The following is an 18,439-nucleotide window of genomic DNA, read 5'->3' as shown; positions in this document are numbered from 1 at the left end:
AAGACAGTGTACCCAGCTGCCCCTGCCCCACTCTACCTATCTCACAGTGCCTCCCGGAGAAGCCTGGGGGACAGTCACACTTGTATTTGCCGATGTAGTGGAAGCAGGTGCCGCCGTTGTGACAAGGGCCGGAGGCACATGAGTCTGGCTTCCCTGGAAGCAGAAGGCACCCCAACAGAATCAGGTGTCATGGCCTGTGCCTCCCACCCCAATTCCGCAACATCCCAGAGCTTGGGGCTTCATGCGGATGCCCCTGAGAAGCAGATGCATGGGGGTCAGAGGCCTCAGTCAGGGCTGGCTTTGCCCCACTCTATCCAGGCTGGTTCCAGCTGGCATGGCTCCAGCCTAGGGCTTGCCAGTCATCCCCCTTCCACCCTAGGGCCGCACCAATCTCGCAGTGCCTCCCAGTGAAGCGGTACGGGCAGGTGCAGCGGTACTCGCTGCCTGTCTCCTTGCATGTTCCTCCGTTCCGGCAGGGCCCCGAGCTGCACAAATGTGGCCGGGCTGTGTGGAAGGACAGAGAGATGCAGGTGAACATGGGCCAGCCTCCTGCTTCTATCTTTTCAGCCTCTTGGTGCTAGGCAGGTGGGGCTTACAGTCTGTAAACCCTCCACTCAGCACTAGGTGTGTTCTGTGCCTTCCTGTCCTCTCTTCTCTGCCTCAGCTCTGGGGACAGCTGAGCCTCTCTGATGGAGAACAATCCCCAAACCACAGCAAATGAGTGGATGGAAAGTTGAGTTGCCACCAATGCATCTGCACCCACAGCAGCTGATTCTGACTTTTATGCATTCTACACCTGCATTGGCCAGGTGCATCTCTTGTGGGTCCTAGCATATTCTGGGCCCCTGAGCAGCTCAGGTGTCTGGGTTTGTGACTGAGGCATCTGTGTAGTTACAGGTATGAACTGAATGGCAGTCACTAAATCAGACATATCTGTCCCCCCACTTTGATGACCCACACTTCAGAGGGCAGGTATAGCAGGAAGACAGTGTGCCCCTTTCATCCCCACTGTGCTCACCCCTTCTCTCCCACCACCCACCACCTTGAGGGCCTCATAGGCTGCACTTCCAGCCACTCCACCCTGAGAGCAGCCTCCTGTGTCCCCTCTCTGTCCCCATTTGGATCAGAGATGTCCACATTGATGGCTACCTTTGCTCTCAGGAGCAGGGACCCTGGGGGAGGCCTGTGCAGTTCCTGAGGTGAGACAAGGACACTGGATGTTGGGAGCCTGGCCCACAGAGGGGTGTGGGCTTTGGTTGGGACCGCCCCTGGGATCTGTGGCCGAGAGAGGGTTCTGGGTAGGGCTCCTATATGGGGGGCAGGATAGTCCCAGGAGTGTATGGAAAGAGAAAGACCCTGACAGGTCTTAGAACCAAGTAGGGGTTTCTCTTTGGAGCCACCCTCTACTGCTGCTGCAGGGGTGGGGGAAGCCATAGGGGTCTCGAGTGGCACTGTCAGGAATCTGCCCTCAGACACACGGTGAAGAGGAGAGCTGGTGTGGGAAGGCTCCCTGGTAAATGCACTGTGGTTTCATTCTCCAGACAAGCCAGGCTTTGGGATGGCCCACGGCCTGAGCTGGGAGAACAGGCTGAGCCACACCAAAGGTTTTGCTTGGGGATCACTGAGCATGGCTTCAAACTGCGTGGAAGGGACAGTCCTGGAAGGCGATGGTGGAGACAGCAACTCCTGCAATGTATTTACGGAAGACTATTTCTAGTCTAAACGGCTAAATACTGGAAAATGTTTGCATTCTCCACATGGAATTAGATTTAACGAAATTCTAGTGAATTTCTATTTTTAAAGTCAATACGATTCTCAAATATCTTTGGAAAAGTGCTGAACAGAAAAGGGAGTCTGTTCTGAGGAATGCAGGTCAGAGGAGGTGACATAAACAAGAGTCAACGCGGTGAGGCGCTGCCCCAAATAAGTAGGAGAAGCTCCATGAATAAGGAAGAAGCCCCGGACAGCGAATAACGAACGCGATGAAAAACAGAACTTCCAGCCTACGGGCGGGCGCTCTCCAGGGTGCTGACGCCTGCGGCCCCGCACGCGCGCGCCCCGCACCCCAGTAACAGCCCGCCCCGTCCGCCCGGTGCGCCCCGCAGGCTGTGCCCCCCGCCCCCGCACTCAGCCCGGGACCCCGCAAGCGCGCGCCTTCCTGCCGCACCTTTCTCGCAGTGTCGGCCGTGGAACCCGCGCGGGCACTCGCACGTGTAGGAGTCGTCGTGGGCGTCGCAGGAGCCTCCGTTGAAGCAGGGGTCCGAGTCGCAGGGCGACGGCAGGGCTGGAGGGGCAGAGGGCGGTCCTGGAGTATGTGCCTCCCAGGGTCACCCTGACATCCTGTCTGGAACCAAGGCCACTTAAAATACACTCTGCGGGCGTCTTGACTCATCGCGGCCCTAAGGCCCCCCTCCCCGAAATTCCATTCCCGATTGTAGCGCAAGTCATCCTCCTTCTTCAGCTGTGACACACAAATAACTGCCTATCATCACTGCCAGCATCCTCGTTATATTTAATTTATAACGTGAATAAACCATCTTTCACAAGCATGTAGCAGTAAATATGTTGATTGATTACACCTTAATGTTTGCCTTAAGAATTTGAACAGCTTGTGCCCAGTGCTTTAGGGACGGCAGCACGTGGTGCTGTGTTCTCCTGAAAGTGCTTGTCCTTCTGGGGGCGGAGGAGATCCCTGCCCGCATTACTGGTGAGTTCTCCAGAGTCAGCCCTGGCTCAGCCTGCCTCACCCGCACCTTCTCCCGCCAGACACCCTGTCCCTGGTCTCTGGCCAGGATCCCCGCGGGCCGGTCCCGAGCCACTCACAGTGGCTGACATTGTGGTCGGTGTGGCAGACGCACAGGTAGCTCCCGCCGTACTCCATGCAGTAGCCCCCGTCCGGGCACTGAGTGTTCATGTTGCAGGGTGTGGCTGTGATTTCTGAAGAGAGAAAAGCCACGCCCGTTTCCCACTCGTCTTTATGCAGACCTGACCTCCCTGACCAAGATAGGGCTGCTCAAGGCCCAGTGTTCCGCCAGGGCAACCAGCATGGGGCACTTTTATAGCTGCCCCCCCAGGGCATCACTGAACAAGGGTCTGGAACATTTGTTCCCTGGTTGTAGGGATGCTCAGGGATTGGGCAGAAAGGGAGCCCCTACTCCAGCCGTGGACACCTACCAAATTCACACAGGAGCCCGAAGAAGCCCGGGGGACACTGGCAGAGGGTGATGTTGGCGCCAAGGCATCTACCTCCATTGCGACACTCACAGTCGTTAGGGATTCCTGCTGTGGTGAGGGGGAGGAGCTCTCATGTAAGGGCACACAAGATGGGCCTCTCTCCTGACCCTGCCCAATCTTGGCAAGCCTCCCATAAAACTACTGGCACATTTTCTCTTGCTGAGTTTCCTCATGCACAATCTAGGGGGAATCCCCCTCCCACCCACACTCTGCAGGCCTGGGGTCTCTGGCCCCTGTCCTGGGACGCAGCCCCAACGCACTCTCCCTGCAGTCCAAGCCCATGAAGCCTTCTGGGCACTCGCACACGTAGCCGTCATCGGCATCCACACAGGTACCCCCATTCTGGCAAGGGGTAGAGAGGCAGGCGTAGCTTCCTGTAACAAAGACAGTGGTCAGCAGTGCCACCCAGAGAGGTGGAGAGAATGCTCCCCAGGAGGAGCTGGCCTCCCTGCCTAGCTCCCACCACACTTGCTGAGTTTTCACCTCTGTTCTCAGTGGAATTTAAGCCAAAGGTTTATTTCTCAAAACTGATTCATAGCTGCTAGCTCCCGCTGGTGCTTGACACCCCCCAGGCTCCTTTGGGACAGACTAAGGGATGCCCACCCACATTACTAATCAAACATTCCTATTGGTAAATTAGTTAGGATATTTCCAGGCGTCTTTCTGATGATTGTTAGTTAACTCTGCTGTGGTCAGAAAACACAATCTTTTTATTTTACTGAGCCTTATTTTATGGCCCACAATACATCCTGTCATATGGTGGGACCCCATGAGCACTTGAAAAGGACCAGAAGGCCAAGTTCAAGTCTTTCACAGCCTTGGTGGTTTTCTGTAATTACTGACCTCTCCACCTGTAATCGTGGATTTCGCACATGTTAGTAGATGTCAAAGGTGTAAATATATTTTAGAGTGTGTCTTCTTGATGAATCAACTCCTCTACCATTATAAAAGGTTCCTCTTCTTTCCTGTAGTAGTCCTTATTCTAAACTTCAAGTGATATGATATTTATATCTCCACCCCAGCCTTCTCTTAAAGGCTATTACTTTTTAAAGTTTTTTTAGATGGACTTTCAAACTTTATCTTTGAGAATTAGTATACACAGAGAAATAAAGAAAAAAAGATTTAAAAAACCCAACAACAAAAAGAATTAGCACACAGCAAGACCGACTTTTGTGTGTACATATACGTCTAGCAGATGCATGGACTTGTGAAACCCCAACCATGAGCAGGACATAGAGCATCCCACCCCCTTCAAAGACTTCCAAGTTCTGTCCCTTCAGAATTGCAGGCTGCACCTAAGCTCTCAGCAGCTATGAGGTACTCATCGCTATAGCTCTGCCCTTCCAAGAATGCCATATAAGTGGAGCCACACAGTATGCAATCTTTTGAGACTGGCTTCTCAACCACTCTTCATAATGCCCATCTAAGTTTTGTGCATCAATAATCAGTCTTTGTTTGAGACTGAGTGCTTTTCCCTTGTAACACACCACTACTCATCTGTCCATTTGCCAGTGAAGGATATTTAGTGATTATAGACATGCTGTCATGTATGGATCTTTGTATAAACATAAGTTTTCATTTCTTTAGGGTTAATATCTAGGAGTAGGATTACTGGGTCATAGTAAAAGCATCTGCTTAATATTACTAAAAACTGTCCAATTGTTTTCAGAGTGGCTGAACCATTTTGCATTCCCACAAAAATGTGTGAGAGTTCTAGGTTTTATTATAGCCACTGTAGTAGTGTGTTGTGGAATGTCACTGTGGCCTCAATTTGCATTTCACTACTGGCTGATGGTAACAACAAGAATATTTGTTCATCTGCCCATTCACCTCTATGTCTCTTTTGTGGGCTGGTGTCTCTTTAAGTCCTCTGCTCCTTTTTTAATTGGGTTGTTTTCCCACATTTCAGCTTAGAGAGTTCTTTATATATCTTTGTTTAAGGTGTAAGGTTTAAGTTGAGGCTTTTTTTTTTTTTTGGCAGTACTGGGCTTTGAACTCAGGGTCTTTCACTTGCTAGGCAGGTGCTCTACCACTTGAGCCATGCCTCCAGTCCAAAGTTCGCTTTTTTGTGTAAGTGCATCTAATCACTCCACTCCCATTTGTTGAAGAGATTATCCTCTTATCACTGAATTGCTTTTATATCCCTTTCAAAAGTTAATGGGAAAGCTGGGCACATAGCTTCGTGCCTGTAATCTCAGTTACTTGGGAAGCCAAGCCAGGAGAACTGCAAGTTTGAGGCCAGCCTGGGTAATACAGCAAAACCCTGACTCAAAAAGAAAAGTTAATAGGTCAAATTTGTGTGGGTCTAATTATGGATTCTCTTTTGTCTCACTGAACTGTCTGGGGATTCCTTTGCAATTACACATGGTTTCCATATTGTAGCTTTGTTGTAGTCCTTAATATATCCAGTAGTACAGTTCTGCAAAATTCATTGTTTTGGATATTCACATTCCTTTTCCTTTCCACATAAATCTTAGAACCAGTTTGTCTGTATTTACAAAACAATCCTATTGAGATTTTTGAACAACTTACATATTTACTAGGTTGAGTCTGCCCATTTACTTAGATCTTCTCTGGTTTCTTTTATCAGCATTTTGCAGTTTTCAGTATATAAATTCTGTACATATTTTGTCAGATTTACATACAAATCTTTTACCTTTAGGGGAGTTATTACAAATGGTATTGTTACATTTTGGATTGGATTACACATACCCAATTTGGGGGGATCTCTAGAGTTGCTCTCCCAAAGTCTACCCTCTCCATAATCTCCACAAGCTCTTTGGGGCTACCCTTTAGAGTCCTCAGTCAGGGTTTTAATTGCCCTATCTTTCCATTTACTCCTTATGACTATACTCGTGGTTGGGTCAGGTGGGAGGACAGAAAGAGAAAAGCGGTAGGAGTTTGCCCACCCTTATGAAACTGTATCACCTCCAGTTCCCTGGTCTGTGAGGGTCCCTCCACCTCATCACTCAGGTCCTGCTTCTCAAGCCTGGCTAGAGGGCTTCTCCTGGGGCTTTTTTACCCCTGCTGTGGCTTACTTCTGGGTTTGGGGTCACTGAGTTCGGGCTGGGGATACCAGAGCAAAACAATGGGGAACTCACCACTGGCATGGTGGCACTTTGAGGCCGGTCTCCTTCCCAAGTCCACCTGCTATTTACTTTCCAGCATCCTCAGATAGCTGTTGCCTGCACCGTGTCCAGGGCTTACAGTTGCATTCCGTGGGAGAGACAGGGCAGAGCGGGCTTACTCTACCTTACTCAGAACCAGAAGCCTTCTACCAGTCTGAGACCATCTGCAGACGTAGAGTGGGTGTCTTTAGACAGTACGAATTGGGCCTTGCTTTTTAATTCAATTTGACGATTGCTGTCCTTGAAGTAGCCATTCCATATTTTAACGCAGCTACCAATGTGATGAGATTAAGCCTGTGGCTTTGCGATTAGTTTTATTTGCCCCACCTCTTCTTTGTTCCTTTTTCCCTCTCTTCTTGCCTTGGGATTAAGTATTTTTTAGGATTCTGTTCTACCTCCATATTAGTTTGTTGGCTATAGTTAGATATTTATTTATGCTCTAAGGTTTACAGTGTTTTCCTTTTACTTAGCCTGCCTTCAAATAATATTATACCCCTTTATATAATATAAATTGAATGACGATGGTACACTTCCATTTCTTCCTGTCTTTACACCAGAGGTTGATAAACTTTGGCTCACAGACCAAATCTCACCTGCTAACCATTTTAAAAAATAGTTTTATTTTGGCACAAAGCCATGCCATTCACTTGTGTATTGTATACTCTGGCTGCTTTCAAGTTACAGTATCAGTGCTGAGTGGCTGTGACAGACACCCATGGCTCACAAGGCTAAAAGTATTTATCTGCCCCTTACAGAAAAAGTTTGCACACCCTACTTTCATACATATTATTTCTATATACTATAAACCCCATGCCATGTTATTACTTCATTTTAAAAATAAAAATTATTTATTTAAGTGTATTTTTAGGCTGGAGTGTGGCTCAAGTGGTAGAACACCTGCCCAGCAAGTGTGAGGCCCTGAGTTCAAACCCCAGTACCACCAAAAAATAAAATAAAAATAAAGAGATTCAAAAGTAAGAAAAAGTCTTTAACCTATATATTGGTTATTCCTAATACTTTGTTCCTCTGTATAGACCCATGTTTTATTTGGGTCAATTTTTCTTCCGTCTAAAGAATTCCCTTTAACATTTTTTACAACACAGGTATGCTGATGAGTGCTCGTGGGTTTTGCTTATGTGGAAAAGTCTTTATTTCACCTTGATTCTGAAAGGTTTTGCATAGCAGACACTGCTGGATCAATGACCAGCTAGGTGCTCCTCCAGCCTCTCCAGGCTTGTGTGGTGTCTTTGAGCAGTCCACCATTATTCTTGCTGCTGGATGTTCTAGGTCCTCCTCCTCTGTTGCTGCTAAGATGTGTTCTTGATCACTGGTACCCAGCAGTGTGATGATGGTGTGACTTTGTGTGATTATCCTCATGCTTTTCTTGCAAATGGGGGCTTTAGTTTTCATCAAATTTGGGAATGGTTGGCTATGACTTCTTTCCTGTAACTCCCTCCCTGCCACTGCCTTCCTCTTTCTTGGACTCCAAGTACACATAGGTCAGATCCTTTAATGTTGTTCTGGAGGTCACGGGCAGCCTATCCTTTCTTTCAGCCTTGCTCTTTCTGTGGTGCATGTTTAATTGTTTCCATATCCCTCTTCTAGTTCCCAGGTCTTCTGCAATGTAGTAGTGACTGTTACGACCATCCAGTGCACTCTAAAAATCCAGACATAGCTTTCAAGGCTTCTTCCCTCCACCGTCAGCTCTATCCACTCTGGCCTTCTGCCTCCCAGTTCTAGCTGAGGAACTCAACCTGCTGACTCTGGACCCTGTGCTCACTTTTGGCCCCTTCTCTCAGGGACAACAGCCAGTGCTGAAAATGGGTTTTGTTGACAAGGAAAGGGGAATTCCCAGAGCAGTTAATTAGCAGAAGACTAGATACTCTTTTATTATTATTGTTATTATCTCCCGAGTTTGGCTTCTCAACTTCTCATCAGATCTGATTAAACTGTCAGTGTTTGCACTTGTAATGTGTTTTATGAGCTTACGTTTGTGGTAGATGTGTTCTGTTGTTCTTGTTTCTGTTTCTTTTTAAGTTTTGGAGATGGTCTGTGTTGCCCAGGCTGGCCTTTGGACCCAGGTAATCCTCCTGTCTCAGCCTCTGAAGTACCTGAGACCACAGTCACTCACAACTGTGCCTGGCTTGTTCTGTTTTATTATTATCCACTTTCACTTGCATTATTATTCTGTATGAAAAGTGATTTCTTCACAAAAATCTTCTGAAACCACTTATCTGTTTTCTGACATGAGTTTAGCGGAGTACAATGATCTTTTGACCATCACCAGGGTAAGGTGGCATGTAATGAGATTTTAAAGAAACCAAGCAGGCAAGGTTGCCACATCTGACCTCTGCACTGCAGCCTCCCCCTCTCGTGGTGTGACCATCCAAAGACCTATGGAAGGCAGTGTCCATCTGTGTCTTACTTATGGGTAAAATGTAACCTTCCTCCTTAATTGCTCATGTGCAAAATTAATCTAATAATTTGTCTCCAGCATGCCCTGCCCATAGCTGTCCAAAAAGTGGGCCAGGCCCTTGGGGGTTGGGGAGCGGTCAGACAGAACACAGGCTTTCACTATGTTTTTATGCCATGCTTTGTAGTCTCCATAGGCCTCTTCATTGAGCTGCCTACTCATAAGCCAGTATTTGAAACAATATGGAGGGCTGGGGCTCAGCTCAGATGGTGGAGCATCTGCCCAGTGAGTGAGAGGCCCTGAGTTCAAACCTCAGTACATCTATCTATCTATCGACCTATTGATTGATCTATCTATCTTATAATGGTAATATAAGAGAGAAAGAGAGAATAGAAAAAAGCAGATTTCGTCACACAGAGTAAGTCAGTTTCCTTTCTGAGTCCCATGGCCCTTTCCCTTGCATGGCAGGAGTCGAGTAGGAAGACTTTAAAAAGTCAGGAATCACCTGAGCTGGAAAAGGGCCTGGGGGAACTTTGTCAGCTATCCCCACAATTTTACAGATGGAAACCAAGGCCCAGAAAGGGGAAGGTACTTCCTTAGCCTCACACCGAACATTGCTCCTTTGTTTCTTGTTCTCTCCAGTCAAGTGACTCCCATGGGCTGAGTGGGACAGGGAGGCAGCAAAGTGGGAGTGTGGCTGTGATGGCAGCTGCCGTAGAAGCCAAGGTCACTGCAGAGGGCTACAGGTGTGTGGCAGCTTACCTGACTCACAGTGAAGTCCTTCGAAGGGCTCTGCACACACGCATGTGTAGTTTCCCACCAGGTCAACACATGACCCTCCATTCAGGCACGGGTCAGAGCTGCACTCGTCTACATCTGGGGGCAGCAGAGGCAGAAGCTTGGCTTAAGCCAGGCTGTGACCACCCTGTACCCAGCAGCTGGCTGGAGGGGAGCCTTGCCCACAGCCCTCCCCACTCCAAGGAACCCACTCACCTGTCTCACAGGTGGCCCCCGTGTACCCGGCCTGGCACACACACACAGCAGAGCTGCTTCCTGCCTGGCACCAGCCGCCATTTTGACACACTTTGTTGTCACATGGGGATTGGGCTACAAGGGAGGAGTGGACAGGATGTTGGACTCTCCTAGCTGTGGCTGCCTGATGGGCAGAAATCACTGAAGACACACTGGGCCCCACCAAGACACATATGGGCTTGCTGTGCAGCAGGCCATCTCCAGAAGGTGATAGCTAGGAGGGGGCCCGGCCAGGGCAGTCCCATAGTTTCACTAAGTGCCAGATGAATTGGACCTAATTCAAACTTGGCATGGAGGGTGTGTGTGTACTGGACAGGAGGACTGGACAAGGAGATTGAGGGGGTGAAAGGAGCCAGCTCCCTCCATACATCCAGGAGGGACTTCTGGAACCCAGGGGAAGCCACCACTGTGTGGTTCCCAGACTGTCTCACATTGCTGAGGAATGACCCACTCCCTGGGGAGCTTTGTCCCTCCCTTGGTTGCCATTCTTGGGGTCATCCCCATAGAGCCCAGGTCCTGCCTGGCCAGCACCTTGCGGGGAGCACTTGCTGAGAGGGAAGGTGGAGACCCAGAGGGACCTCCTTGGACTTTCAGAGGTGGACAGAAGCAGCAGGCTGTCTGAACTTCTGCAGCAGCTCCCACACCATGAAGCCCAGCTCCACCGGGCCTGTGCTAGGGATCTGTGGGGAGCAGGCACCAAGCGTCTGCCTAAGGAGAAGCCCCTTTGCGCAGAATATACTCCAATTGTCCAGGCTATAGCCAGGGTTGGGGCAGTGTGTCCCCTGTTTGCAATGGACAACAGAGGGGTCACTGGCATTGTGATCTTCAAAACCCACAAACAAGCCCCTCTTGCCAGCTGGAAATTCTGTTTTCCACTTTTGCACCTCAAAGTTATATTTCCTTTACATTTCTCCTGCAGAAATTTATTTTAGTGTACTTTTATGTGCAAACCTTTTACTGCCAACTATAGTTCTCTCCAGTAAAAACATGTGTGCACTGGAATTAAATACCTAGCTTCCTGTGGCCATGAATCTCCAACAGAAATTGCTTTTCTAGACTGAGATATTGATACAGTTGCTATTTGAACACACTTGGTCCAAACAATCTATCACAAAGATTGGTGATACTTCCATCAGTGCACTCAGGGCATGCATATCTGGCCGAGCTGGTGGGGAGTAGGTAGTCACTGTGCTTTGACCTGAAGGGGCTCCTTTGGTCTGGCTCCCCGAGCAGCGACCATGATGAGACTAGGGTGGGGGACTTGAAAACAGATAAGTAGAGGCTGAGTGAATCTGATGGCAGTTGATTCAGAAGAGCTGGGCTCTGCAGGTGAGTCCAGCAGTGGTAGGGAGGGAGCAGTGGAGGTGGAAAAGGACCCCGGGCCAGTCTATAAGATCCTAGCAGGAGAAACACTATGTCCTTGGAGCACCAGGCAGGTGGAGGGCATGGCAAGGGAGTATGTTCCAGGGGTACATGGCTGTGTCCTTCCCACCCCACAGCTTCCCATCTCACTTCCCCCAGCCATTCTGGGCAAGTGGGCTCTCACTCCGGCCCTGCAGCTGGCTGCCTCTGACCCTGGTCCAGTCCAGGATCCAGGCAGCCTGCGTCCACTGCAGTCACTGCTCTGGCATGTACTCACTAGACAGGCCTCTCCTTTAGCATCTGTTCCTCCACACTCCGTCCCTGACAGGCCGCCCTCAGCTGTCCACACCTGATGCCAATTCCTTCTGTGGTCCTAGGCCTCACCCTTACCCAACTATGTGTCCACTGTCCTGTAGCCACAGGGGCTGTGGGGGCCTGGGCAGGTGCTCTTACCTGACTCACAGGTAGGTCCCCTAAAGCCAGTCGGGCACTGGCAGCTGAAGCTGTTGATGCCGTGGGTGCAGGTTCCGCCATTCTGACATGGGTGGGAGGCACATTCGTTCACATCTGAAACATGGGCAGGCTGGGGCCTCAGTGAAAGAACCAGGTTGGGAAGGACCTACCAAGTTGCAGGCAGGGGTGGGGGACAGTCGGGTAAACTTGGAGCTTGGCTCAGAACAAGGGGGCCGGGGGTAACAGCAGTGGCAGCACCCGCTCACCACGCTCACTGCCATAGAGCGTTCAGCAAACCCCATACCATAGGTGTCTGCACCTGCGGTATTCCTTCTGAGCCTGGTGCAGCCAGTGGGTGGGTCCTGTCAGTGGGCATACGGTCCCCACCTGGGCCAGTGACTCACCCAGGTGGCACCTCCGCCCTGTGAAGCCAGCGAGGCAGGAGCAGGTGTAGGAAGGGTTGCCCGTGACACAGTCGTCAATGCACTTGCCACCGTTCAGGCATGGGCGCAGGGCCAGGCACACAGAGGCTGTGGGCACAGGAGGGAGCCCAAGCTTCATGACACTGCCTCTAGGACAAGGGCAGGGTAGCCAGTCTTGATGGCCTCATTTCCTTTCCCTCCCTTGGCCCAAAGAGTCAACCTAGTGACCACGCCACTGGCAACAGAACATCTGCAGTTTCCCTTCTTTAGGTCTTTGAGGGAGAGCCAGCATGCCCAGTCGATGCTGTGGGCTTCGATTCTCTGGGGAGACAGACACCTCCAGAACCACATACACTACAGCTCCTCTTATTCCCGTAATCCCTCCTAGCTCTGCCATGGGCAGTTCTAGAAGTCCAGGCCTGATCAGTCACCCCTCCTGGTTTCCTCAAGTGTAAAATGAGAGGTTGACACTCAGTCATCAAAGCCAGTGTTTCTTCCGGCATGGCCTACCCCCCAGGGAAAGCATCCTGGGGTCCCCAAGGGCCTCAGCATCCTCCAAACCCAGTTCTACTAGGACAGGCAGCCTGAGAGCTTGGCTCTTGGGGTAGCAATACCAGAGGCGAGGCTGTCAGATCAGGAACAACTTGGTGGGTGACCGGAGTGTTTGGCCCAAGGACTCATATTGCCTGTTACAGAGAACCTCAGGGAGACTCTGAAAAGGACCTGGTAGCCCAGCACACCATGAAGGCTGTGGTGTTTCTTGGAACAGAGACCTTACCTTTCTGTTTGCTGAGCTACACTGTGCTCACTCAGTTTACCTGCAGCTCGGCCACCCTGCAGCAAGCCCTGGCTTTCTGCAGGAGCCTGGCTGTTTTCAGGAATTAGACTTCTGGACACAGGGCACTGCTTCTCAGGCATGTGCCTGATGAAGTCTGTGTTTACATCAAACCCTAGAATCAAGTGCCCAGCCCAGGCCAGGTGTCCGGGGGGCCTGAGCTTGCCCAGCAGCTGAGCCCTGGATCCCAGGGGCACCCCCATGAGCCTGAGGGTGTCTCTGCAGCTAGTTTCAGTGCCTCCTTGTGGCTGTTCATCTCAGAGACCTGGGACAGTGGGATGGAGCCCCAAGGGACTGGCTGGACTGTTTTCTGAGGGCTCCACTCCTGGGCTCACCACATCTAGTTCTTTTGGGGAGGATGGCCTGCCTGTACCTGAGCCTGGTCTCTGAACTACCACCCAAGGCCCTGGTCATTGGTAGGTGACCTGATCTCACTGCCCTACCCAAAGCATCATCTGATGGATTGGTGTACTGCTCTCAACTACCACTGCCCAGAGCCCAGGTGCCAGAGCTGACTTATGGCTCAGGGAGGGACTTGGGCTGCTGGAGGACTATGTACTCTCAGGTGGCCTGCTCTGGAAACCCCTTGAGACCCCTACTACCTAAGCTCAGACTCAAACTGGGGCTGATCCAAGCTCCAGGGTGTGGGCAGACCGGGACTCTCCAGGCTTCTCTCTCCAGCGGAGCAGAGGGCCAGTTGTGGTGCCTGGGTGAGTCGCCCATCCTGTGAGTAGGGTGTGCATGCCTTCCTTCTTTCCTGCCCCCCCCACCATGGTGTGCATGTGCCTGCTCCCCTCTTGGGGACTCAGCATTGGGGAGAAGCACCCTGTGTCCCTGGGGGTGGGAGGTGTCTGTAGGGCAGGTCCCAGCAGGGGCCTCTCCATGGCCCAGGTTTGCAGGGCTCATGATGAGCAGTGCTCTCCAGAGTGACTGGTCAATCACTTGACACCTTTGCATTTTGTGCAGCGTGTTTCTAGGCTACATCCAGAGTCCCCCAAGGCCACGCCAGGGTCCCCAGGTTCATGGCCAGTCAGCATTATTCCCACATCTGCCTACTTGCCCAGGAGAGAGGCCTGTGCCATTGCTTGCATGGTTAGGGCCCCTGTCACTGGGGCTGGCAACACCACCAGTCCCACAAGCCACATGCCCAGAGGTAGGCAGCCTGAGGAGGCTTCCACACGCTCACTCCCACCAGAGATGGAAGCTGAGGTGGAGGGACAGGGGGCAGCCTCGCTCTTCTCCTTCTCCCTGAGGACCCGAACTCCATACACCCAAAGCTGCCATCTTTCACAGCTGTCCCTGTCTACAGCTTGGCTCAGAGACAAGGTGGGATGTGCTCAGGTTCCCACACACTCTAGCCAGGGTAAACGCTGGTCCCATCCCTCCTCCCAGCCTCTATTCCTCAGCCCTCCCGGCCCGGAGCCTCTTGCTCGGTCCTCTTACTTGTATGGCTGCAGCCCCCCACGCGCACCTGGGCATCATCGATTCTGAACGCCCAGCGCCCAGGCACACCCACGTTGGTGGTGGTCTCCACCTCGGCCATGTCCGCCGTGCGGGAGCCCGGGATGTTGAAGTAGCGCTGCCCATCACCTGCGTTGAAGCCTGCCTGGGGATAGGGGTAGTGAGGGGGGTCAGGTCTCCTTTGGACACCCCCTCCCAGGGTGGCCAAGGTCATGGTGTGGGAGATGGCCCTGTGATCCAGGGACTCTGCAGAATGTTGGGATGTCCTGGTCAGGGCCTGACCTCAACCAACAGTTCCTCCAGTCAAGGATAGCATTGGCCCCTCCGCCAGCCTCCAGTGCTCACCCTGGGTGGGCTTCTGGGCCTCCCCTAGCTTGAGTGAATCTAGGAGTGATTGGAGGAGCACGGTGGGGGAGGGGAGGGCCTTCATTTTTTTCAGCTGTTAATCAAAGCTGGCAAGGCTTGGGCCTGAGGATATTTTGTGGTTATGGGCAGTGCAAGGCCTCAAGGGCACCGAGCTACTGTGGACACCTCAAAATGTGTCCACATACAAATTTGTGTGTACCACATTTGTAGTACTAGAGGGAGATTCACCTATGGTGAACTCCTGCCTACCTCTTCAGCTCATGACAGTCCTGGCAGTGGGGAGCAGGGCCCCTGACACTGAGTGCCAGCCCTGTGCTGGCCTACCTGGGCTGCAATGCCCCCCAGGCCGGTGGCATCCCCCCCGCTGCTGGCATGTGTGCCTGTGGTCCACGTGATGGATTCATAGTTGAAGATGGTGAAGGAGACCTTGCCGTCCGTGATGAGCACAGTCTGGAACGTGTTGATCTGCCAGGGAGAGGGGGCTAAATGGGCGCCTGTACCCCCTTGTCCCACCTCCAAGGCCCTCCCTGGGCTTGTTTAATGTCTGTCTCCCCCAGCTGGACAGTCAGCCAAGGCAGACCTCAATGGCCTTGTCTACCTCTGTATCCCAGTGCAAGCACCCTCCCACTTCCCCCATTGTATTTTAATGAGAGAGTGAGGCACAGTGCATGAGGCCAGGGCCAAGACATGCTGTCTCCCACCCTCAAGGTGCTCAGGTTCCTTCTTGCAGGGCTGGGAGCATGCAGAGAGCCAAACTGCAGTTTTCTGTGTGAAATGAACAAAAATGTCAAAAAGAATAAGGGGAGGATTAAAAGAGGAACCAAGGAAAAGCAGTTTTTAAAAATTAGGTTTTGAGGTTTTCATGGAACTCATAATTCACAAACGTACTTGTGAGCAGTGTATATGGGAAAAATGCTGTTTTGATTGAGGTGACAAAATACCTTGGGACAAAGAGGAAAATCTCTGAAAAGCTTAACTTTCTACCACACGTGGAAATGAACCCCAAATCAAGTATGGTTTTAAAATGAAACCATAAAAATCCTAGAAGAAAATACCAGCTCATATGTATAGCCTCTCAGAAAGGAAGAGTGATTTTTTTGTTGTTGTTGTTTTGTTTTTTGTGGGTAGGGGATTGAACCCAGGGCCTCACGCATGCTAGGCAAGTACTCTATCACTGAGCCACACCCCAGTCCTAGGAAAAGGACTTTTATGTGTGATATTTGTTGACAGCAAAACCCCAAAGAGACATTAATACATTTGAGTACAAAAATTTCTAGGTAGGCACTCTTACCTCTTGAGCCACTCCACCAGCCTTGAGTACAAAAATTTCTGAATAGAAAAACTATAGCAGGATCAAACCAAATGGCAAACAGCAAATGAAAAAAATTTCAAGTACATACATACTTGTAATGTATGGCAGATAAAACTACTAATACCCTTAATTTCAGAGGAGCTTGTACAAATCAATAATAAAAGACCAACCGTGTTCCGGAAAAATCTGCAAGAAGGTATGGACAGATATATCCTAACAGAAACCACCTCATCAACAACACCAGAACGAAGCCAATGTCTCTAGAAACCAGAGACGCGTTAAGTTAAGAACAAAGGCTTTCTTGTTTGCCTGCATGTGAACAAGGAGGGAGACCGACACTGCATTCAGCTGGGTGCAGGACCAGTGCACTGCCAAGGGGGCTGGGTGGGCACACAGCTCCCTGGAGACACACACCACGACACGACTGTGAATGCTAGCTTTGGGGTTTTGGGAATTGGAAACCATGGGAGATTGAATGGTATCTGTTCTTGTTTTTTTTTTTCTGGTGGTACTGGGGTTTGAACTCAGGACCTCATACTTGCTAGGCAAGTGCTCTACCACTTGAGCCACTCCACCAGTCCAACAGTATCCATTCTTATGCAGAAGCTAGCACGAGGGACATTAGCTGTCTGCTTCAGAAAATCAGGTAAGTGCCAACACTCTGAAGACAACAAAGATGTGACAGCCCCAGGTGCGTGTGTTGGGAAGGACAAGAGTTAGTGAGGACCAACAGTGGGGCTGTGGGAGATACTGAGAGCCATGGTTCTGAGGGGCAATGAGAGGTCACCATCTTCTCTGTGTTAATGAACCTGCTTCTGGCAGTGCTGCCTGGCAGGCTGCCCTCTCACCATATCCTGATGACTGGTGTCTTGTCACAAGGCTGGGCTGTTTGTGTTACTCTCAGCAGAGAGTAACTGGACTCATCCTGGTTGCTTTGTCCAGCCCAAGACACTGCCTGCCATCCAGAAGGTACCCTGAAAAAGTATGCATTGAGTGTGTGCACACTGGTTCTGGAAAGGCCACCTGCACCTAAGTGTCTCTTTCCAGGGAGGCAGCTGTGGCCCAGTGCCTGGTGCAGGCCTCCATAGGAGGAGGTATTCAGCCAGTGTGGGCAGTTGCTATCCTGCTGGGGAGCCCACTCATTCTCACCAAAGTGTTCAGTCACTCCTGAGTTAGCATTTTGGTTGTCTGGCATTATCAAGAAATAAACCACGGAACAGAATAACTGACAGCAGAAACCTTCAAGAACTGAGCCATTCCAAATGCTTCTAACACCATCGTCCACACACACATAGCACCTCAGCATGTAAACTGTGGTGTCAGATGCTTCTGGGGAGGGTGAGGATCTATCCTCTTGTGCCATGGCCCCATGACCTCAGTCCAGTGATAGGGGACCCTGAGCCCAGTGTTCCTCTCAGGTGTGGACCAGTGACTATGCCTCAGTGAGGGTCCCAACCAGACATCCTCCCTCCCAGGACAGACACCTGGACTCACAGGAGAAGAGGAGCTGCCTCCAAAGAAGGTCACTCGGTACCACGTGGCAACAAAAACCCAGGTAGCAGAGAAATCTGGGAGCTCAGGGAAGTAGCGTCTGATGTCTTCTGTGGCTCTGTGCAGCGTGGCCAGGTCAGTGGCCTCCCGGTAGTAGACGTCGCCTGCACGCCGGTTGTCCACATCTGCCCAGAAAGCTGCCACCACGCAGCGGTCGTTTGCAATGGGGAAGGCCACGGGGGTGAACTGAGAAACCTCCTTCAGGAAGGAGACGATCCCGTTATTGTTAACCTGTGGGCAGAAAGCCACAACAGGGTGGACCAGGGTGCTGCGGGCAGAAAGCTGGAGGGGACAGACTGGGGTGCTGTGAGCAGATGCTGGGCCAGCCACAGGTGTCCTCTGAGGGTGAGCCAGTCTCAGGCAGTCCCCTGACCCTGAAGTGGGACCTTGTGGTCCTGGCTCTACCCCATTACACACAGGCCTTGTGCTCAGGGTCAGGCTCTGGGCAGAGTCCCTGCACTAAGCCAGGCCTGGTGGAGGAGATGGGGTGAGGGAGGCTGGAGGGCTGTGATGGCCCAGTGGGGGAGTCTGCACTTGGGCCTTCAGGTGACAGGAGCCCCAGGAGGCTCTGAGAGGAGGAGCGTGAGCAGCATGCAGACTCACTGAGTTCAGGCCGACTGACACTAGCTGTGCATCCCTGAGACAAGCCGGCCGGCCCCTCTGCGCTCTGGGATTCTTCCCTATGAGATGTGGCTTATGCTAACTGCTGAAGCCCGTACCCCCAAGGTGGTGGTGTTGGGAGGCGATGAGGTTATGAGGGTGGAGCTCTCCTAGATGGGGTCAGTACCCTTTTAAAAGAGACCCAGACAGCTGCCTTCTGCCATGTGAGGAAGGACCCAGCAAGAAGACCCCAATCTGTGAGCCTGGGAG

General features: G+C 51.3%; 1 protein-coding gene across 23 annotated transcripts in view; it reads right to left on the bottom strand.

The window, feature by feature from the left end:
- Positions 1 to 18,439, bottom strand: part of Sned1 (sushi, nidogen and EGF like domains 1) — a 75,329-nt gene that overhangs the window by 38,875 nt on the left and 18,015 nt on the right. For 16 of the 23 annotated variants that reach the window (XR_012447450.1, XR_012447451.1, XR_012447449.1 and 13 more), the window contains exons 2-14: positions 17,513 to 17,800; positions 15,031 to 15,171; positions 14,323 to 14,485; positions 12,027 to 12,152; positions 11,623 to 11,736; positions 9,769 to 9,882; positions 9,538 to 9,651; positions 3,495 to 3,608; positions 3,175 to 3,282; positions 2,824 to 2,937; positions 2,168 to 2,284; positions 388 to 504; positions 37 to 153 (exon numbers count right to left, since the gene is read on the bottom strand). Coding sequence is in view for 17 of the 23 variants with exons in the window: in XM_074072236.1 (XP_073928337.1) it covers positions 37 to 153; positions 388 to 504; positions 2,168 to 2,284; positions 2,824 to 2,937; positions 3,175 to 3,282; positions 3,495 to 3,608; positions 9,538 to 9,651; positions 9,769 to 9,882; positions 11,623 to 11,736; positions 12,027 to 12,152; positions 14,323 to 14,485; positions 15,031 to 15,171; positions 17,513 to 17,800 (1,747 nt within the window). In the remaining 6 variants the exon portion in view is untranslated. The other 7 variants (XM_020183058.2, XM_020183060.2, XM_074072245.1 and 4 more) reach the window with 5 other exon arrangements.

This window comes from Castor canadensis, chromosome 4 (assembly GCF_047511655.1).
Source record: "Castor canadensis chromosome 4, mCasCan1.hap1v2, whole genome shotgun sequence".
Lineage (NCBI taxonomy): Eukaryota > Metazoa > Chordata > Mammalia > Rodentia > Castoridae > Castor > Castor canadensis.
This window is presented reverse-complemented; position numbering and strand designations above follow the sequence as displayed.